Source organism: Setaria viridis, chromosome 8 (genome assembly GCF_005286985.2).
Source record: "Setaria viridis chromosome 8, Setaria_viridis_v4.0, whole genome shotgun sequence".
Lineage (NCBI taxonomy): Eukaryota > Viridiplantae > Streptophyta > Magnoliopsida > Poales > Poaceae > Setaria > Setaria viridis.
The window spans coordinates 33,383,055-33,406,583 of NC_048270.2; the positions used below are offsets into that span (position 1 = coordinate 33,383,055).

At 45.2% G+C, this 23,529-nt stretch overlaps 1 protein-coding gene across 1 annotated transcript; it reads left to right on the forward strand.

Moving 5' to 3' along the window:
- Nucleotides 1-18,198: 18,198 nt before the first annotated feature.
- LOC117866905 (wall-associated receptor kinase 4) lies at nucleotides 18,199-21,605 on the forward strand. The gene is made up of 4 exons (XM_034751202.2): nucleotides 18,199-18,936; nucleotides 19,090-19,367; nucleotides 19,855-20,019; nucleotides 20,297-21,605. The coding sequence occupies exons 1-4, from the start codon at nucleotides 18,269-18,271 to the stop codon at nucleotides 21,322-21,324; spliced, it is 2,139 nt and encodes a 712-aa protein (XP_034607093.1). The 5' UTR covers nucleotides 18,199-18,268; the 3' UTR covers nucleotides 21,325-21,605.
- The last annotated feature ends 1,924 nt before the right edge of the window (nucleotides 21,606-23,529 follow it).

Consider the following 23,529-nt stretch of genomic DNA (forward strand, 5'->3'; position numbering starts at 1 on the left):
ATCATATATTTAAGAACGGAAGGAGTACATAGAACAAACGGATCATATGGCTAAGTGCGACTTCTTGAAGAACTTAAAATACCAGGCCGAGCATTTACCCCAATTTGGTCGGCCTTAAGACATCATAGTTTTCATTGTTTTTCCTATCATTTTTGTAATTTGTCCATCTGTGTCCTGTTCTTCTCTGGGCACATATCCTTTGAAAATACAAGGTACAAATACTCAAAATCCATTTGCATACAGGTCTAGAATTTTTCAAAAATTCTGAAATCCTGGCTAGAGGTGTTGGAGTGGAAACCTGTTGTCAGTTTACAGAAGATCTCATGGCCAAGCTGAACTTAGGAAAAAAAAATTAAATACAAAAAGGAAAATAATTACTCATACTTTCCTCAGCTTGAATATTCGAACTGAAAAAAAAAAGCTTTCACGCTGTGAAGAGGGAGTGAAAATGATTAGTTCTGTCGGCTGTTGGGTAGTGCTTTACTGTCAGCTGCTTAAAAAAACATGTTGGATGCTGATCTGTATTATCACTTATTAACAGGGCAAGTGGTATGTTATAAAGATCAGATGCACGTACCTTACTGATAGTCATGACATCATTAGGAATGAGATGAGTCTGCAGTTGGCTGAAGTTGGAAGCAAGGAATATGTCTTTGTATATATAGCTAGGAATCGTCATGCTTGAGATTTTGAAATCTCTCTTTATAAATTTATGATGAGCAATATATAACTTACCGAATGAGATAAGTTCAAGTAGGAACGACCATCAGAATGCATATATTACCTGGTCAAAGTCCATATCGGCTGGAAACTCAAAGTTGCTCTCTGTATCCTCATATGCAAACCAGATGGTGTCGTCTGATGGGAATCAATTGTAAACATCCTTAAAATGCCAAGCTGCGGTTGATACTGTCAGAAGACCACCTGGGAGGGTTGATGCTGCTTCCTCGTGAGCTGTGCATCGACGGCGAGTTACCCGTGCACCCTCAGCATAGTCAGAAGGGAAAGTACTCTTGGTCAGATCCCTTTCGAAAACCGATGAGGTGTAGAGATTGAGCCACAGCTGAATTGCTGACGGGTGAACCAGCTCGCAGTTTGGCCGATACCTGGTGCAGGAGATGATACACGATGCCTAATAAGTATTTTCCAAGGGGAATTGCGCCTTTAATGGATAATTTTTCTGCGAAGCACTCCATATTCGTGGTTGGCCCCAGAATTGATTCGGAGAAAACAAACTTCTCTAGCCACATGTTGAGGAAAGTTGTGTGTTCTCTATCGCCGACAAGTCCTGATGTTTTACTATGAGTAATGATATATTTGCTCCATCCGCCTACACCTTTGGTTTCCAGCCTGTGACTCACTAGTAGAGAAGTGACTTTCGATCCACCCCCTTTTATCCCGGTTTAAAAGTGGCCCGGGACAAAAGGGGGTGCGCCGGGGGGCGGGAATTTGGAGGGGAGCATTAGTCCCGGTTGGTAATTGCAACCGGGACTAAAGGCCCCCCTTTAGTCCCGGTTGCAACGGCTAGGGGGGGGCGTCGGTGGCGGGACCCTTTTATCCCGGTTGGAGGATCCAACCGGGATAAAAGGGACACCCTTTTATCCCGGTTGGAGGCACCAACCGGGACTAACCCTTTTATCCCGGTTGGTGCCTCCAACCGGGATAAAAGGGTGTCCCTTTTATCCCGGTTGGATCCTCCAACCGGGACTAACTTCCAACCGGGACAAAAGGTGTTTCCTTTTGTCTCGGTTGGAGTTTTTAACCGGGATAAAAACTCATCCCCCACTATATCCCGAGACAGAGACTTTCTTCTTCCTCCAGCCCGAGCAGTCCAGCACATTGATAGAGAGCTGAGCTTCACCTACTCTCCGGTGGTGCCCAAGCAAGGGAGGTGCTGCCCGAAGTTTTTTCCCTCATTTTTGTGGGAATTTGACTCAGCCAACAAGTGCTGCGAAGGTTTGCTACTTCATCCTCATGTTATGCTTTGATTTATGCTTTGGAGATGGAAAGATTATTTGCTACAATGTGATGATGAAGTAGAAAAATGGAGAGGTATTTTGAGCTAGAATGTGAGGGAGATTGATGTGTCATATATAGTATGCATTATTTCAGTGGTTTAAAAATGATGCTACCTTGTCTAGACGGTTTATCTTATCAAATTTAATATGGTTTTTTAAATCCATATACTTGTTAAACTTGCATACCGTGTTCATTTCGGCGAGAATGTTCTCCGCCGAGTAGCAACGTATGTCAAGAAGGAGGTTCGATTCTACGAGAAAGAGTGGATACGGACATCGTGACCGTGTCCCCTTTTCCGTAGCATCTAACCTCTTTCATGACGAAGTGCGGTGCCGCCTAGCTGAGGACATCCTCGCGAAATGAACACGGTCTTCAAGTTCAACAACTTCTGTAGTGGTAAGGAAAGAATTTTTGTACATAGATGACTTCTGCTACTTGTTGAACTTGTATACCGTGTTCGCCTCGGCGAGGATGTTCTCCGCCGAGTAGCAACGTATGTCAAGAAGGAGGTTCGATTCTACGAGAAAGAGTGGATACGGACATCGTGACCGTGTCCCCTTTTCCGTAGCATCTAACCTCTTTCATGACGAAGTGCGGTGCCGCCCAGTTGAGGACATCCTCGCGAGATGATCACGGTCTTCAAGTTGAACAACTTATGCAGTGTTTGGGACTTTAATTTAAATATGTGTATTTGGATCTTCATGTTGTTGTATTGTACCATGTTGTTTGGATCTTTAATCGATTTTCACGCGTAATCCATTGTCAAGTGTAATCCATTTTCGTGCGTAATACGATGCAGATGGACCGGCATTGGATGTATAATGCAGACAGACGGAGCAAGGTGTTTATTGATGGCTTGCATTATTTTCTCGAAGTGGCAAAAGCGAACAAGGCAGAGAATGGGTTCGTATGTTGTCCATGCTTCCAATGCAATAACAGGAAGGAGTATTCAAAGGATTCCTGGGGGACTATTCACAGCCACTTGTTTAAATACGGTTTCATGCCTAACTATTTGGTTTGGACCAAGCACGGTGAACTAGGGGTTGTAATGGAAGATGGCGAGGAGGAGGAGGAAGATGACACCATTCCGGACTGGGTTGCAGGTCAAGCTTTTGCAGGTACTACAATGGGCGAGGCTGATGAAGATGAGTTTGCAGAAAATGACCCTACTGATGACCTTGGTCAGGTGATACGAGATGCATACAGAGATTGCGAAACTGAGAAGGAAGCAGCAAAGTTGCAGCGCATGATAGATGATCACAAAAAATTGTTGTACCCAGGTTGCCAGCAGGGCCATAAAAAACTAGGTACGACACTAGAATTTGTGCAATGGAAGGCAAAAAATGGTGTGTCCGATAAGGCATTTCAGGGGATGTTGAGAATTGTCAAGAAGATTCTCCCCGAGAATAATGAATTACCGTCCACAACATATGAAGCTAAACAGATTATTTGCCCTCTCGGATTGGATGTTCAGAAGATACACGCATGCCCTAATGACTGTATCCTCTATCGTGGTGATGAATACGAGGAATTGGATGCTTGTCCCGTCTGCGAAGCCCTGCGGTATAAGATCAGGCGAGATGATCCTGGTGATGTCGAGGGGCAGTCTCCCAAGAAGAGAGTTCCCGCGAAGGTGATGTGGTATTTCCCTATAATACCACGCTTGAAGCGCTTGTTCAGGAACAAGGCGAATGCTAAGTTGATGCAATGGCACAAAGAAGACCGTAAGGAAGATGAGATGCTGAGACACCCCGCAGATGGGGCACAGTGGAGATCAATTGATAGAACATTCCCAGACTTTGAAAGTGAAGCAAGGAACATAAGGTTTGGTTTAAGCACTGATGGATTCAATCCATTCGGTGAGTTGAGTAGTGGTCATAGTACTTGGCCTGTGACCCTTTGTATGTTCAACCTTCCTCCTTGGCTGTGCATGAAGCGGAAGTTCATTATGATGCCGGCGCTTATCCAAGGCCCAAAACAACCCGGCAACGACATTGACGTGTACCTAAGGCCGTTGGTTGATGACCTTTTACAGCTCTGGAAGGAAGAAGGTGTACGTGTGTGGGATGAGGATAGACAAGAGATCTTTAATCTACGAGCACTGTTGTTCGTAACCATCAACGATTGGCCTGCATTGAGTAACCTTTCAGGACAGACAAATAAGGGATATCGGGCATGCACCCACTGTTTAGATGACACAGATAGCATGTACTTGAAGCACTGTAAGAAGGTCGTCTATATGGGTCATCGTCGATTTCTCCCTGCTCACCACCAGCTGAGAAAGAGCGGGATGCATTTCAAAGGGACGCCAGACCATCGTAAAAAACCTGCACACCGTAATGAAAAGCGTGTGTTCGAGATGATGAAGGATGTACATGTAGTCTTTGGAAAGGGACTTGGTAGCCAACCTGTTCCGAACGATGATAACGGACATGCACCCATGTGGAAGAAAAAGTCAATATTTTGGGAGCTACCTTATTGGGAAATCCTAGAGGTTCGCAACGCAATAGATGTGATGCACCTGACGAAGAATCTTTGCGTGAACGTGCTAGGCTTCATGGGTGTTTATGGAACCTCAAAAGATACATTGGAAGCACGACAGGACCTGAAAGCCATGGGGCAACGAGATGACCTACATCCGAAAAAGAGAGATAATGGACAGCACTACTTACGTCCTGCCAGTTACACTCTCAGCAAGGAGGAGAAGGATAGCATGTTTGAATGCTTGAATAGTATGAAGGTCCCGTCTGGGTACTCCTCGAATATAAAGGGAATAATAAATATGAAACAAAAGAAGTTTACAAATCTCAAGGCTCATGACTGCCACATGTTGATGACCCAGTTGCTTCCGGTTGCACTGAGGGGTGTTCTACCAGAAAATGTACGGTTGCCGCTCGTAAAGCTATGCGCGTTTCTCAATGCGATTTCGCAGAAGGCAATCGATCCATCGAAGCTATCAAAGCTACAGAACGATGTGGTGCAATGTCTTGTCAGTTTTGAGTTGTTATTTCCACCATCCCTCTTCAATATTATGACCCACTTACTGGTTCACCTAAGATCAGTACGTCCCTCTATTTCTTTGCAATTGGGTGAAGCTAACTGCCGTCACCAAAGATCAGTACGGAATGACAATAGTAGATCTGAGAAGACTGGATACAGTGATGACCCATTCGTACTTGCCAATGATGTGCATCAGGTGTTCTATGTGAAGGACATGTGCAGCAAACCCAAGAGGAATCCAGAAGAGACATGGGAGCCAAAGTGCCACATAGTTCTTCCAGGTAAAAGAAAAATCGTGGGAGTCGAGGATAAAACAGACCAATCAGATGATTATGATCAGTTTGATGGCATGCCTCCATTCGACGTTGAAGTTGATCCAAGCATCCTGCTGTCCAAAGAAGAGGCTCCGTACTTACGCCGCGATCATGATCAAGGAACTTTCGTGAAGAATAAATTTTACAACGTTGTATTGTAATGCGTTAAATGTGCATGACCTTTGTGTATTAATTGATACAATTTGTAATTTACCCTATGTATGATTTCATGTGTTATTAAATTTGTTAGGTGAAGATTTTTTAGATATACATGAACATTGTTAACCACATACTAACATGGATTTTTCTGCGCATTCAAATAATTTAATTGAATAATTTATTGATCACAGCAATGCAGTAAAATAAATATTTTACAGGCTACATGAGTTGGTATAGAAATAATGATTACTTCATACTTATTGTCAATTTACTCGTTAATTAAATATATTTTTGCATGTACAAAATCTGAGAAGGTTTTGTTTTTCATCCTGTATTGCAGTGAAAAGGTTAAATAAAATCCATTTCCAAAAAACAGGCGGGAGAAGAAAAATAGGAAAAAGGACCTTTTGTCCCGGGTGCTAACAGCAACCGGGACAAAAGGCCCCCCTTTTATCCCGGTTGCAAACGGCAACCGGGATAAAAGGGTACGTTTCGTCTCCCGCCCGAACGTACCCTTTTATCCCGGTTGCCATTTGCAACCGGGATAAAAGCCCCCCCCCCCCCCTTTTATCCCGGTTGGTGACGGGACCCGGGATAAAAGGGTGCGCTCCCAGCCCCACCTGGCGGGGGCACCCTTTTGTCCCGGGTCCCGTTACCAACCGGGATAAAAGGGGGGGGCCTTTTATCCCGGTTGGTAACGGGACCCGAGATAAAAGGGTGCCCCCGCCAGGTGGGGCTGGGAGCGCACCCTTTTATCCCGGGTCCCGTCACCAACCGGGATAAAAGGGGGGGGCCTTTTATCCCGGTTGGTGACGGGACCCGGGACAAAAGGCCCTTTTGTCCCGGGTGCCATTACGAACCGGGATAAAAGGGGGGGGGTTAAAAGGACTGTACTCCCTTCTACCCCCCGCCAGTTCCACACTTAGCGAAATTTTCGCAAGTCCCGCGCTCTCCGCCCGTCGCTGCCCGTCCGCCTCCCTCGCCGGCCGCCGCCGTCGTCGTCCCACATTGCGCCGTCGAAGTCCGGCATTGCGCCGTCGTCGTCGCCCGTCCGCCTCCCTCTCCGCCCGTCGCCGCCCGTCCGCCTCCCTCGCCGGCTGCATCGCCCCTCGTCGCCGGCTCCATCCTCGTCGCCCCTCGCCGGCCGCCGTCGTCGTCTTCGCCTCGGCCGCCGTCGTCCCGCCGTCGTCGTCTTCGTCCTCGTCGCCGCCCCGGCCGCCGCTGTCCCGCACGCCGCCCGGCCGCCGCCGTCCCGCCGTCACGCCGCCCGGCCGCCGCCGTCCCGCCGTCACGCCGCCCCGGCCGCCGCCGTCAGGCCGCCCCGGCCGCCGCCGTCCCGCCGCCCCGGCCGCCGCCGCGCCTTCGGCACCGCCCGTGGTTCCGGTGAACCGCCTCCGCCGCCCTGACCGCCGCCGTCCCGCCTCCGCCGCCATGACCGCCGCCGTCCCGCCTTCGCCGCCCTTATCGCCGTCGTAGAAATTCGTAGAAATTCGTCAAAATTCGTAGAAATTCGTAGAAATTCGTAGAAATTCATAGAAATTCATAGAAATTCGTAGAAATTCGTAGAAATTTGTATGAATTCATAGAAATTCGTAGAAATTCGTAGAAATTTGTATAAATTCATAGAAATTCATAGAAATTCATAGAAATTCATAGAAATTCATAGAAATTCGTAGAAATTCGTAGAAATTCGTAGAAATTCGTAGAAATTTGTATAAATTCATAGAAATTCATAGAAATTCATAGAAATTTATAGAAATTCATAGAAATTCATAGAAATTTGTATAAATTCATAGAAATTTGTATAAAGATTCCGGACTTTGTACGATTCATGTTATTTTATGATTTCATTATGTACATGTATGATTCCGAACTGTGATTATATACAAATTTGTATTAAGACAATTTCTATGACTGTCATGTATGATTCCATGTATGTTTGCAGCAATAGTTGAAATGGCAGACGATGAGACCGCAAGGTATATCATGGAGCAGATAATCGCTGGTGATGGTAGTGGCGACAACGTTCCACTATCATACACGGATGAAGAGGGCACCCAGGCGGACATGTTCCTCAACATGTCTGCCGATGTGAATGAAGAGCAACAGCCGCAGCAACAACTTGCCGTGGCGGAAGGTTCCGGCGAGGTATATACAACCATTCTTGTATTGTTTCACGCCACCGCTACTAGTACGTACTAATTAACGAATCTTAAACTGTTAGCCCTCCGGATCGACACAAGGGCAGAAGACCCGAGGTCGTACAAAGGTGATGGAAGGGAGGCTTGTCATCACCGAAGTTACAGATGAGGGCAGGCCGGTTGCTCCCGAGAAAGTCGCAAAGAAGTATGTTAGTCAAATCGGGGCAATCGTCCGGGACAACGTGCCTATCAGCATCAGAGAATGGAAGGGCAGAAGCGATAATCCGTACGCCCTTCCAGAGACAGAAAAGAATATGCTGTGGGAAGACGTGAAGAGGCATTTCACATTCCCCGAAGATTATAGCGAGAAGGATGTCAAAGCGTGGACACTTAAGAAGATGGCTACTCAATTCCAGACATTCAAGAAGATGCTGGACACCCACTACATCAAGAAGGGCAAAACTCCAGACTTCAACGCGTGGCCCAAGTTGAGGGACCACTGGGATGCATTTGTTGAATACAAGAGGAGTGAAGAAGGTGTGAAAAAGATCACGACCAACGTTGCAAATGCTAGTCAGAAGGGCTACCACCATCATTTGGGGCGAGGTGGGTATGGCTCAGCAATTCCCAAGTGGAGAAAGATGGAACAAGATCTGATCGAACGGGGAATCATACCTGCAACTATTGAATGGCCCGAACGATCAAAGAACTGGTACTACGCTCATGGAGGCTCCCTAAGCCAAGAGGATGGGACGCTGATTTTCAATGACAGAATACGTGAGAAGGCCGAACATCTCATGAAGAACATTGAAGATTCCAAGGCTGGGAGGTTGAGGGTGGACCGAGAAAATGATGAGCTCACATTGGCCCTCGGTAATCCAGAGCACCCAGGACGTTGCCGGGGCTTCGGGGTGGTTCCGTGGAAGTTCGCTTTCCGAGGCGACAGCGCCTCTTACAGAAGCCGGAAGCGAAGAAAGGAACAGATGGAGGAGAGCTGGCGGCAGATGCTAGAACAACGAATGGTGGATGAAATCAATCGGCGGGTGGCCGACGCAGTTGCGGAGTTGGCGCAATCTGGAGCACTGCCGAATCCTCACACCGCCAGCCCTTCTCAACGCCTCGGGAGCAGTTGTGCTTCTACAGGGGTCCCCGATGCGCAGACGCCCAGGTTACCCGTGGAGGAGCAACGGTTCCCCGTGGATGCCATCACGCAACGGACCTCATGTGAGCTGCATGCACCGGTCGGCAACCTCACTATTAAGGTATACTTATACATAATATTTATGCAATCTTGTCAATTGATCCAGGCCTCGAGATCGGAGTTCAACTTGTTTACTTCTGCTATATGTACAGGTAGCGTACGGGAGTGCGTTACCAACGCTGGCAGGGCAGAGCAGTCATGGCATGGACATTCCAACAGGCTACGCCAGCGTCTGCGTCGAGCAAATAGTAGATGCCCAGTATGAAGGTCTAGAGCTCGACTTCCCGGGAGGCGACGGGGAAAAGACATTGGCAGATGCGCTTCATGGGATCATTCTATGGAAGAAACGCTACATCATTATTTCCCGCACGGAGCCATCTCCTCAGACCTCAAGACCGCTCCCCGTAGATCCCGAGCAGCGACCTTCTCCTCATACCTCGAGACCGGCATCTCCTGCTCCAGGACCGTCGCTTCCATCTATATCAAGGTCTCCATCTCCACCACATCCTGGTGCTGGGAGCGACGACGACAATAACAACACCCCTCCCCGATCACCGTCGCCGGCACCAAGAGCGGCCCCCTCGAAGGAACCTGCAGCACCACTCAAGAAGTCACGAGCACCGCCTCCCAAGCAAAGACAGCCTCGAAAGAAGAAAACAAAGGTCGACCCTGAAGTGGCTCGCAAGGAACGCTTTGAGGCAATGTCTCATGCGGAACAGTGGGCAGAAATCCAACGAGAGGCCAGTGAGTGGTTCAAGAAACAAGCCGAATTAAAAAAGGCAAGGGAGATGGAGCCACCGCCAGTAAGTCGGCGAGATTTAAACTTTTTTATCAGGATGGAGGAAGGAGCCAAGAAAAGGATACCACTCTTGTCAAACTATGAACGGGCTCTAGTAAAGGCTGATGAAAAGGATAAAAGAAAAGGAAAATCATCCTCCAGCGGTTCAGTCCCCGACCTCAGCCATTTGTCAAAGAAAGATGCTCAACGGGTAAAAGCAATGCCCTTGGATCAACAAGCAAATATATTGAAGTTCATGGAAGAAACAGGTCTGGGACTTGATGAATGCATAGGGCAAGTCGAGACGCCAACTGCACCGCCCCCTGAGCCGAGATGGCCTTATCAGCTAGGCAAGCCTCTAGTGAAGCCGGCAATGGTACGGAAGCTGTCAACAAAGATGTACGAATTCCATCAATGGTACATGACGGCATCCGCCAAATCGAGGGAGATGATCGGCATGAAGGTAAAACCGATAGATTTTCACGGTGAAGGGGAGAAAGTGCTGTGGCTAGACTTCAAGGATATATACGAAGTGTACCATCATGATGCCCTGGACGTCTCTCTGATCAGCGCTTGGATTCTGTAAGTGTCCGTTTATTATCTCTACATGTAAATTTTGGCGTGCGTCACCGTACTAACTTCATCTTCCATTTCATGTAGGATGCTAATTCAGACATGCCGCCGAGAGGCGTACCTACATGTAGGCTTCATGGATCCATCTGTAGTTAACCAACAACAGATACAATTAGCGCCGGAAAAAACCTTTGCCGAAATATACAATTTCCTACACAAACAAACATTCAAGGATTTCATACTACTTCCATACAACTTCAAGTAAGTGTGTGTATACCGTGTACTTTCAATGTCTTTTTCCTTATCTCTACATGTTAGTTAGCTCTAATATGCATGAACATTTTACGCACGCAGCTTCCACTGGATCCTTATTATAATTGAGCCTGAAAGAAGCCACGTCACTGTCTTTGATTCGTTACGGAAAGATCCAGTGGACTACCAAGAATTTCAAGACATGCTGGGCTTGTAATAATTCTGGACCTTTATCTCTATGCAAAAATTTATTTCCTAAATTTTATCCCTGTTACACTATGTCATTCATTATTCTAATCCGCAGCGCATGGAAACAATTCATAAGGACACACAAAGGTCCATTCAAAGAAGATCTTACATGGAACACAGACTTCCCGGTACGTATGAAGTCTGCACATTTATTACATTGTATAACACGAATATTTCATAACTTATTTTTTTTCCGCACTGAAGTGCTTAAGACAGGAACCCGGGAATAACCTATGTGGCTACTACATCTGTGAGCACATGCATAGTTTTTTGGGACCCAAGGGACCGAAGATGACGCCGCACAACTTTAAAGTACGTAAAATAAATATATTACTAGTTAATTATTTTCTAGCTCCTTATATGTATTTGTTCATGTAACATTCACAAATTTCCAAATTATAGATGTTAAATATTCAACAAGGACTCTTGAAGGAAGAAAGAGTAGCGGCAATATGTGAAGGTCTCATTGGATTCATAATGGACGAGGTGGTAAATCCAAGAGGAGAATTTTATTACGATGGACGACAATTAGACACTCCTCTCAGCAACACCACGACGGGAAGATCGTAGGAAGATACTTTGATTTATTTGTATATATGATCGATTTGTACTAATTAAGCTAGTTGAATTGTGTATATGAATTGTGTATAAGGATTGTGTATATATATAGTAGTTGTATAATTACAAATCCCATTCGTTTAAATACTAGTTGATTTAATTCATTCTAAAAAAATCTCAACTACAAGGTTAACAAATTAAAAGGGCCGTGGTACTACTATACGTATACGTGATGCATGCATGAAAAATTCAGGCGTCACCAGTGCCATGCAAGCGCAATTTAGTCCCGGTTGGAATTGAGCCGGGACTAAAGGGGACCCCTTTAGTCCCGGTTGGGAAATCCAACCGGGACTAAAGGGACACCCTTTAGTCCCGGTTGGTGACACCAACCGGGACTAAAGGGGGTCCTTTACTCCCGGTTAAAATACCCGGGACTAAAGACCCCCCCTTTTGTCCCGGTTGGTTTATCCCAGATGGATATCCGAGAGATATGACCCTTACCAACCGGGACTAATGCTCAGTTTTCTACCAGTGACTAGTTGTGTATTTGAGGTGGGGATGTGATGTCAAGGCCTGTCAACATATAGACATCCAGCAGGCTAGGGGCTATTGAGCTATGACCAAACATGAAGGTATTCAGAGCGTCAGATCAGAAATAGGAAGCGGCGAACAGTATGGATTCATTCCTTTTCATCTCAGCCAAGGAGTCGTTGTGAAATCCATTGCTCAAATCTGAATCATTATTCTTTTCTTTTATCATTCGGTTTTCTTGTATTAAAGCTCTTATTTGCACTTGAGCAACCGAAAGAAAATCAAAACCATCTATTCTATCTCTAATAGATGATCTTAAGGTATTAAAAGCAATATCAGCAAAATCCATATCAGAAATTGACAAATTAGAGGAACAGTCCTTAGTTTCTTTGAATCATCCTATATAATCAGAAATTGATTCATCTCTACCTTGCTGAATATTATAGAAATTGGTAGCATATGATGTTTGAGAATAACTGGCCAAATAACTATAATTAGTATGGCCAATTTTCTCATTCACCGGCATGTTTTGTGGTGTAATCACATGTTGTGAGATTCCAGCCGATGAATAAACGGATGAAACACATTGCTGAATATTATTGAAATTGCTAGCATATGATGTCTCATAAAAATTGGCCAAACTCACCATGTTAGTTTGGCCTTGATAATTGCCCACCGGCTCTTAAACTTGTTGTACAGCCGATGTGTGAGAGTAACGTTGTTTGTTGCTTGTGACATTAAAAATTCAAAGCATGCATATTATTTAACAATGAATTTTGCATGTAACATCCAGAATTATAATTTGCATAAGTAGAACTATCTGAATAATTACTAGCCGATGCAATATGCCTACTAGTATCATATCTAGCAACATCAACATGAGGATTCATGGTACTTGCAAAATAATTATTAGACATAGGTAATGTATTTGCAAATTGTACCTTGGGCTCGTTGTAGTTGAACTGATGTGAAGTATATGGATAGCCCACCATAATAGGTCTTGATGCTTCTGATCTTGTGGCTCGACGAGATCTACGCTATGGTGAAGTCCAATTAGAGATTTGACCATGTTTGTCAAACCAGTCTGACCGGTTTGTAGACCAGTCTGCTCAGATTCAGATAGAAAACTCCCACGATGTTAATTTTGGTCGTCAACACATCCCCACGCAAATCTCCCCACATTTCAGCTCGTGAGATACCCAATGCCCTCTTCTTACTCTCTGAGCAGGCGGTCGAGGCTCTCCGCATTCTTTTTGCACGTCGTCTGTGTATGTGCGGACATGCAGTGTGTTGACTGGTGGTCTAGTGCTCGACGGTGGCTCACAAGGAACACACCAACTGTTCACTTCACTATTTGCTTTCAAGAGCGTCATGTCAGTCCCTTAAAGTAGCAATATGTTCTTCTGTTCTTTCTGATGCTGTTGATCGCCTTTCTCACCATGGATGCTTCTTTTCACTAGTAGAAAATTGACCTCTCAACCCTAGCCTTATTACCAGTTGCATTTGGAACCGGTACTAATGTTTGCATTAATACCGGTTCCAAAGGATACTGTCTGGAGGGCGTCCCAATAACCCCTTTAGTACCAGTTGGGGGAAACAACTGGTACTAAAGGGTGAGCATTAGTACCGGTTGCTGCCTCAAACCAGTACTAATGCTCCACACACACTTTAGTACCGGTTGGTAGCATCAACCGGTACTAAAAGGGGTACCCTCTAATACCGGTTTCTGGCACACCCCGGTACTAGTGCGGCGCCATGAAGAAGAGGAGGGAAATGGATTGTGGAGGGAAAAAATGAAGGTGCGGGAAGGAAGGAAGAAGGGAGAGAGGGAGGGGAAAAGAAGAAGGAAGGATGAACAAAAGTGCGCGCGGGGGAAGATATATGTTTGCAGATGATAATGATATTTATGGGCACTCTGATGATGAAGAGATAGAGGAACATTTGGCCCGTCAACGTATTTCAAAATACCACGTCAAATCGCACTCGATACCTCTCACCAACACCTCCACCACTTTCCAAAGGCAAATCAGCTTATTATCACATGGTAGAGTCTTTAAAACATGTTTAGGGCACATCAAATTACGTTTATCATCTTTTGCACAACAAAAAATGTGACCTTTGGAAGATAGCCCTCCTCTAAACTTGTGATGCATTGTAATGATATGTTATGTATGTCTCACTTGTATCATAGCTATTAAAGTACCACGTCAAATCACACTCAAGATCTCTGACCAACTCCCCCACCACTTTCCAAGGCAAATCAGCCAAACTCCTTGTTATATTCCACCTCTTGGTTGCATCCTTATAGATGTCCATGTATACTCCTTTGTTTGTCTACTCAGCTTATCACATGGTTGTAATGTCTTTGAAACATGTTTAGGGACAGTCCATAGTGGAGGGAAGTAAATGTCAAAGGAAGTTTGTAAGGATAAGACAACACAAATTTTGTAAGGATATTCTAAAGCATCTGCTTTTAAACCATCCGCCCTTCACGGTGCTGGTTGAGATGAGCTCCAATTCTACGAGCACCTTGGAAAGTGAAATTAAGTGGATCCTGGGCTGACTTGATGTTCTAGGTACAATTTATGTCAGCCTAGGCTCCACTTAATTCCACTTTCCAATGTGTTGGCACTGCAACTCCAGTTCATGTGCATGTACGTAGTTCCAGGCGCTCAAGCTCCACAAGGATGAGGACTGATCTATAAGAAGATCTATGAACTGATCTATAAGAAGACACCATTGAATCAACTGGGTACTGACTGAGGCATTTGTCCTAGAGTAGACCAATGGCAGCGGAGTTAAGCTTCTTTGAACGTGAATAAGTCAGAATTCTTGCTCTTTCTCTTTTTCTTCGCTCTATTCTTCTGTTTACAAGGGACTCAGTTGACACTCGAGACCTCTCACCAACTCCTCCACCACTTTCCAAGGCAAATCAGCTTATCACATGGTAGTGTCTTTGAAACATGTTTAAAGAACATCACATTATGTTTATCATCTTCTGCACAACAACAAATGTGACCTTTGGAAGATAGCCCTCCTCTAAACTCGCAAACAACATGAACCACTGGCAGTTCGGTCAAGGAAAGATGATTGCAAAGATCATTTGAAGTCCTCATGGCAGTACTACTCGGGAAATGGGTTATCCATTTTGATTGCGTAAGCCCAATAGAGGTTGATTATCGAAGATGTCCACAATGATGCTTTCTACAGCTACCAGCATCCAAGGTTTGCAATGGATTCTTGCTAACTTCAAAGCTAGGAGGAATTTTATTCTTGCTAGTACAAGTACAATATATGGCATCATCGTGTATTAGTCATCTTTCCTTGGCCGAACTTCCAGTGGTTCAATGGTATCTTCTTATAGATCAGTTCATAGATCTTATGTATTTCGTCATGATGACAGCTATGGAGCCCTCCTAGCCCCTTCGAGCCAATGCCAAGCCCTTTCTGAACTGCACATGGAACGTGAAAACTCTTTCTGCAATGTTTAATAATGTAAACATTCGAGGAGCACCAAGAGTATCAGGGCAGCCCAAGCCAATGGTTGCAATTGCCGCATGGGGTCGAGCATCACCACTTAAGATAACTTTTGAAAGGACCACTGTGGAGGCAGCCTGCAACAGCTAAAGGATCATGGGTACTTTGTGCCAGACTATTCATATTTTAAAATAAAGGTGCTTGAGGAGGGAAGCAGTAGTGTGATTATGACTGCTAAGAGGCTATGTCATCTGAATCAACATGACATGGTATGGATCTAATCATCCTTTTATCTTCAATTATGTTACATCTTTTAAATTTCATAATAATGTTATTCTCTTCTTTTAGGATATCTATAATCAAACCTTTGCGGCAATAAGCTTTGAAGTGATTCTGGAGCAATTCGTGGAAAGGTTGGGATATAGTTACAGCGATGGATACCCGACACGCACTAGAGATTTCATGCTCCAGACTAAGCTCTCTTTCTACAAGGCATCTCAAGCGACGGACACACCATTGTTTGATATTTATGATTATCCAAATTATTATCATTCTGAAGCGCTTGAGAGTGCACTAGTTCATGCTCTAACTTATATTGATGACGTTCTAGACTTTAAGATTGTGGATATGAATTATGCTCTATATCTAAGTAAGCTATCCGGACTAAGCCCGTAGTGTGCATGGATGTAACATTTATCTTATGTCTTTGAACTTCTCTCCAAGAGAAGTAGTGTTGTATGAACTTAAGTACTTACGTTTCTTATGTATTTGAATTATTATCAGAAATGGTTCTCTCTAAGATCTCAAATGTAATATTATAGATATATAGAACTTTACATATATTAGCGTATTAGAACTACTATACGTAAAGGAAACATATATGAAACACAAATATAGAATAAAAAATAGAAAATAAGAAAAGAAAGGAAAAAAAATAGTACCGGTTTGGATACCACCAGTACTAATGAGGCAGCCTCCGTGCGGGGCGTGGCAGGTCCTTTAGTACCGGTTGATATCCCCAACCGGTACTAAGGTTTAGTACCGGTTATTTCAACCGGTACTAAATGATCCCCCTCTAGTATCAATTGGCCAATTGGTCAGCACCAGTTGCATAACCGGTACTAGAGGTGATTTCTTCAGTAGTGTTTCCATAACCATACTTACCCAACTGCAAGTTACAACTAGAGCGATGACTCGGACCGCGCTGCTCTATTGGATAACTCTCACATCTTTCTGCAATTGCGTTGGTGTCTGGTGCAGCCAGCCGGTCGTTGCTGTACCATAATCCATGCATGGAGGGTGATTGGCGGCTAATTTTGTTCGCCTCGGTAATGTTTCTTAGCTCTCTGCCTCTCTTACAATACCATACTAACTCGAGGTTAATTATTTATACAAACATACCTTAACTTACCATGTGCACAACTTATCTATGTCCGTCCCTTTAGTCTGCTATGTTAAGTGTACGAGCAAGCAAGGTGGTTGGTACGTCCTGTTAACCTCTTTCAATAAATACGGCAAATTATAACGAAGGGATCACATTGCAAAAGTGCAACTTGAAGGATACTCAGATAAGGATGGAGTGGTTAGCCGATATTGTGAGACTTTTCAGGAAACTATTTTACAATTTCCTTTTTTTCTGTTGTTTTCTCCAAATTCAACCCTTTTATCTTATGTTGTTAGGATGCCTTGTTTATTCTACGAGCAATAATACTATAGGAGATGGATTAAATATACCCAAGTGACATCATGATCAACCCTCCCATTGCTTTCATTTTGTCGTTGGCTTCATGGGTGTTTTTTTTTATAATGAAACAGAGAATAACTGTTCAATAATGTCCGCCCGTGTATGTGAATATGTGACTATAGTTTTTTTTCCGAGGGATTCAATATAACTATCTTTTTTGTTACTGAAAATGTAGTCAAATAGAGGTTATAAGATTGGCTTAAGTTAACACCACTACTTTAAAGATTTTGAAGTACCTAAACCAAATGGTGCTACCAGAGATAATTAATTTTTTATTACATTTTCTGATTCGCACGAAAAGTAACTTAGTACAAGCCAACGCATAGTTTTAGAATTATCCAATGGCTTCAGCTAAACTTGCATTCTGATCTACTACTATCATTTAGATAGAATAGCTACCGGCCAACAAAAAGTCCTAAGGGAAATGGTGTGTTAGTAAAGATTATGTGTACAGCTAGCAGCTACAATGATGAGCCCGCATTAGGTACAATTTGGATTCCAGATTACATGCATGGATATGTATGGGTTTCAGATTTCGAACTGTCTTTACCCTGTTACAACTTGACTTGAAAAGGTACTCGATAAATTAATTAGAAAATAAGTGGCTGACACTTTGAGTAAGGATATGACATGATTATTAAATTTAAATGTAAATATCGGGTCCTTCAAGCTATAATTTTACGAGAGTTTAGGTTTGGTATTGTGATAGAGTTTGCATGCATTTGCCTGGGCATGGACATGCTTTGGAGGGTGAAATTATGACTTAAGCAACAGTATGAAGGGTGTAAAAGCGATTTATTCTCCTCATTTGTATAAGATTAACCATACCAAACCATTAATATATCATTAATTTACTATTAGTAGCTAAGTTAAGGAAAAAGTTACTGTAGGCGATGTAAAAACTCGTAGCCCCCGAGAATTCACTCGGTCCTGCATTTACTTCTTTTTTTTTGTGCCACCTAGCTAAGGAATTAAGCCAGTAACACTCCACTTGAGAACTCGTGCTTTTTGTATTTTGGTTCATCTATCATAGGTAAACTTCTTGCGACTACCTTTGATGCCACATAGTGTTCTTGTTGATGTCACCAAATTCTTTCTTCAACACCTCCTGCTTTCAACTGAAGACGAGATTATTTGAGTACCACTTGGCACATGCTTATCGCACAACTTCCTTTTCTTTGGCGTATTTTGCCTATATATGCCCATGCATTTTGTCAGATCAGAGATGAGGAAGCTACCTAACTGCTCTTGCTTTACAAGTTAGCAATTAGCATGAAACGCTTAGTAGCCATGCCTCAAGTTCTGTGGTTTCTCCTTGCTAGCACACTAGCAATTTCCCATCTGGCAGTGGCCACGCCCGTACCATCTCCAACGCTGGGATCGCGTTGCCCTAAAATGTGCGGCGACGTAGAGGTTCCCTACCCCTTTGGCATCGGCGCCGACTGTGCCCGGCCAGGCTATGACTACTTCAGAGTTGATTGTAACCACAGCTTTAACCCACCGAGACCATACACTGGTAGCCTGGAGATCATCAGCATATCATTGGATGCCGGCGAGGTGCGTGTGGCCGCCCCTGTTTCTTATATCTGCTACACGTCGTCCAACACCTTCCAATCCAGCCAAGGCTTCGTTTGGAAAGTCAACGCCCCGTATCTCATCTCGACTGCGAGAAACTTCTTCACGGTCATCGGCTGCAACACCCTGGCGTATCTGCAAGGCCGGGACGATTGGAGCTACTACACCGGCTGCATCACCTCCTGCGAAAACTTGGAGGAGGCAGCCCGCAATGGCGAGGAGTGCACTGGTCTCGGCTGCTGCCAGACGCTCATCTCGAGAAACCTTAGCACGATTGGGGTCAACTGGAACAACGGCACCAGATCCATCAATCCTGCGTGGAGCTACAGCCCTTGTAGCTACGCCATCCTGGCCGAGAAAGGCAGGTATGCATCATACAGCTTTGCAGTGATATTTTGTATCCCAAAGAAGCTACGGCATGCAGCTCGATGAAATTATATATACACTATGCACTTTATGATAGCAAAAACGAGCTTTTACCCGGAGTGACTGACTGTGCAAGCTTACTTATTTTATAGGTACAAGTTCAATCCGAGAGACCTCGTTCGTGATGAGAACGACAGCTTTGCTAGCTGGGTTGCAAAGGAAAAGATCCCGATGGTGCTTGACTGGGCCATCAGGGGTAATGGGTCTTGCCGACCCCCAGCAAAGGACGCAGGTCCTTCGGCAAAATTGACAGCTCCTGATTGTGTCAGTGAACACAGCTTCTGTGTTAATGCCACACAAGGGTCTGGGTACCTATGCAACTGTTCCGAGGGATACAGGGGCAATCCCTACACCATCGGGGGATGCACAAGTTAGTTTTGTTTATTTCCCTGCCTTTAATAAGATCGGATGCAAATCTAGCTAAATTACTACTTTTTGACGGCTTCTACATTTTTGTGGAATGTATTGATATATGTTTTCATGGACAACTAAGTAACTATTAGAAAACAACGGCTGTATAATGACTGTGAACTGAAGACTACGCCATAGGCTACTCATAAGAGTGCATGTGTCGACAATTATAAAGTCGAATTCACAATTTTTAATAATTACTGACTTTTGGATTCTATATGAATTAAGCAATAACTTTGTAGCACGCTATTTCACTATATGATGTCTAGATATATACATCCATGAGGAATTTTTTTCCCATCAAGCATATAAGATATCGCGCCAATAATTTTTTAAGGTTTACTTATGCAAGTTATGTTTCAGTATAATTCAGTGGCAGAAAGCAACAGAGGATTCTTTGCTGATTTTTTCTTTGAACTAACTATTTGAATGCCTGTATAACACAGATATTAATGAGTGCCAAGAATATGACAATCCTTGTCACAGTAGTAGCACCTGCCATGATACACTAGGTGATTACAAGTGCAAATGCAAATTTGGACTAAAAGGAGATGGCAAAAGTGACAACGGATGCCAGCCTATATTTCCACCATGGGCAATAGCGATCATAGGTGAGCACTCGCTCATTGATCATCTATCACCGATCATATTTCAATTTTGGAATGAGCAATCCTAGTAAACTGGCACTTAAGTTTAGTTGGTGATTAAAAACAAAAGTACATCTAATTTTATGTATACATCATACCAAACATTTATTATTAGGTGTGTGTCCTTGTGCAATTGAGAACACACAGTTTTGCTAGTTTGCTAGATGTACATATAATCAAGTCGCATAGCAAATGTAACGGCTCAATATGAATTAATTTTTGTATATCTCTATGTCTGCAGCAACATTTGCTATCGTCGTGGTAGCATGTTTCGTGATTATGGACGTTAAAAGACGAAAGCAAAGGAGGTTTTTTGACAAAAATGGTGGTGAGATACTGAAGAGCATGGGTATAAACATCTTCACCGAGCAGCAGCTGAAGAAGATCACAAACAGCTACAAAGAAACTATAGGAGAAGGCGCCTTTGGCAAGGTCTACATAGGGACCATTGATGAAGGCACCCAACGGGTCGCGGTTAAGCGTGCCTCTGTGAAAGGCGAGGCGCTTCCGCAGGAGGAATTCGTGAATGAGATCACCTTCCAGTTCCGGATCAGCCATGCAAACCTAGTGCGCCTCGTTGGGTGCTGCCTTGAGACAGACGTTCCCATGCTGGTCTTTGAGTTCATCTCAAAGGGAAGCCTGTTCAACGTGCTACACGGTGCTGATGATCAAGAGGCACTCAGGCTGCTTGAGCGCGTAGACATTGCCATTGGCTCTGCAGAAGCTCTCGCTTACATGCACTCACATGGTGGCCACAACCACGTACATGGGGACATCAAGTCTGGAAATATCCTCCTCAGTGATGATCTTACGCCCAAGGTCTCTGACTTTGGGTCATCCAAGCTCGTGTCTGTTGCCAGCATGTACTCCAAGTGGTGCGTGTCGGGGGACATGAGCTACATAGACCCAGTATACATAAAATCTGGCCGTTTCACAGAGAAGAGCGACGTGTACAGCTTTGGTGTCGTGCTCCTGGAACTCATCACGAGGAAGAAAGCCAAGTACGGTGACAACAGCCTCCCTCTAGACTTCGTCAAGTGCTGCAAGGAGGAGGGCAATGGAAGGAAGTTGTACGACAGAGACATCTTGTCTGATGATGATGCTCAGGCTCATCGTCATATGGAGTGCCTTGACAGGATCGGCGCACTCGCGGTTCGATGTCTCAAGGAAGATGTGGATGAGAGACCGACCATGGCAGAGGTGCTGGATGAGCTTAAGCAAGTGAAGGCAATAGCCAGCGGAGGCTCATCAGGTTCTGTGGCAAGCTAAAGACAGGTAGATGATGAAGCACTCAAGCTATAGCTGGTACTACTTTATACTAGCACTCAAGCTCATCTTTATCATTAACGTGTTGATGATTGTATTGAACACTATGGGTTGTACATTCATGAGTAATGCTATTTTCTTGTATCGGTGTGAGCTTATTGTATCTTAAGGCCACTACAGAAATTTCGGGACGGTGTATCGTTGTGAACAGAGACATGCTGAAAACCGCAGGGGATTCTGCTCTGTGTCTGAAATACTAGTTACCCTGCTTCTGCTCCTCTGAATCCATACTTCCAGCAAGTTCTCTATTCAGAAAATTAAATTGCATCGCCACACCGTGGACTTGTCAATTGCCTTACCACAAAACTGCCGCCGTGCAGGAGGATATGGGGTGCACGCAAGCGGCGAGGCGCCATGACCGGCCAACCAGCGAAGCAAGCGCACGGCTGCTCTCTCTCGCTCGGCTCACAGCCACTACGGGAAACCTTAAATTTGCCGAGTGTTTTCTTCTTGCCGAGTGTTTTTTTTCGGACACTCGGCAAACAAGCTCTTTGCCGAGAGCCAAACCAAAAACACTTGGCAAAAAAAAAACACTCGGCAAATCGGGGCTTTGCCGAGTGTTAAATAAAAAACACTCGGCAAAGCCCCCTCTTTGCCGAGTGTCAAAAAAAACACTCGGCAAAGAGGGGGGTTTGCCTAGTGTTTTTTTTTACACTCGGCAAAAAAATAATTTTTTTTCTCTTTTCACCATGAAATTTTTTCTACTCCCCACATACAACATGTGGTACTCCATGTTAAAATTTGGTATATTTTTGAATTTATTTGCTATATTTATTTAATTAATTGTATTTCAAGGGAATTTTTGGTATAAGTCAAATTTGAACTGCAAGTGATTCAAATTATGGAATAAAATGAGTAGAAAAATGATATTCATGTTATTTGGACCAATTTGAGACCTGACCCATGAAATGAAAAGAAATTTCGAACATCTTGTTCAGGAAACACGACCATGAACGTGTGGCAGTAGTATTTTTAAATTGTAAAAAAAACAATCAAAGTCTGAAAATTATGAGATTTGCCATGATGTGATGATATAATACGTGGAGGATGTGGAAAAAAATTGAGAAGATTTTGCACATTTCATCATGTACGATGATTACAAACCGAAGCATCTCAGAAGAAGAATAGTAACTTTGAGAAGGATTCGATAAAATTTAGAGTCGAAGTGACGGTCGAGTTCGGTTTGACTACAAAACTTTTTGTATAGTCAGTAGAGAACCTATATTGGTTCGTGTGAAAATTTGGCATTTTTTTGAAACTGTTGGATATTTTTTAAATTTTTTTCAAAAAAAGTTTGCCGAGTGTCCTACGTTGGACACTCGGCAAAGAAACTCTTTACCGAGTGTCCACGTAGGACACTCGGCAAACCAGACCGCCCCCACCCCTCAAAACAACCCCCTGGCCTCACCCCCCGCGCAGACCGCGCCCGGCCCCCAATCTCCTCCAGCGCCCCCCCCCCCCCCCGGCCCCCGCCGCCGCCGCCGCCGCCCTCCCTCCTTCTCCCTCTCCCTCTCCTACCGACGCCCCCCTCCCCCACCTTCCTCTCCCACCGCCGCCGCCGCCGCCGCCGCCCTCCCTCCCTCTCCCTCTCCCTCTCCTACCGGTGCCCCTCCCCCTCCTCTCCCCTCCTCCCTCCCTCGTGTGGCCGCCCCGCCCCTCTCCCCAGATCCGGCCGGATCCAGCGGGGAATCCGCCCCTCCTCGCCGGATCCGGCGGGGACTCGCGTCGGGAGCCCCGGATCCGGCGGGGACTCGCGTCGGGGGCCCCGGATCCGGCGGGCGTGGATGGTGGCGGTGGGCGTGGATGGTGGCCGGCGGCGGCGGTGGCGGCGGCGTGGATGGTGGCGGCGGCGGCGGTGTGGATGGTGGTGACGTGCTGGTGGTGCGGCCGCCGCCTCCCCCGGTTCCGGCGCCGCCGCCTCCCTCCTCCAGATCCGCCGGCGCGGGCGGCGCCCCTCCCCTCCCTCTCCGGCGTGGGCGGCGCCCCTCCCCTCCCTCTCCGGCGCTGGCGGCGCCCCTCCCCTCCCTCTCCTCCGGCCCTTCCCCTCCCGGCTAGCGGTGGTGGTGCTGCTGGCGGCTGGTGGCTGGCGGTGGTGGCTGGCGGCGGTGCTGGCGGTGGTGGCTGGCGGCGGCGGCCGGTGGCGGTGCT

What these genes read in the sequence shown, in the direction of transcription:
- LOC117866905 (XM_034751202.2), top strand. Translation starts at nt 18,269, where the DNA reads ATGAAACGCTTAGTAGCCATGCCTCAAGTTCTGTGGTTTCTCCTTGCT. An exon ending in ATCCTGGCCGAGAAAGGCAG is followed by an intron (nt 18,937 to 19,089) that starts GTATGCATCATA and finishes CTTATTTTATAG; the next exon opens with GTACAAGTTCAATCCGAGAG. An exon ending in CACCATCGGGGGATGCACAA is followed by an intron (nt 19,368 to 19,854) that starts GTTAGTTTTGTT and finishes TGTATAACACAG; the next exon opens with ATATTAATGAGTGCCAAGAA.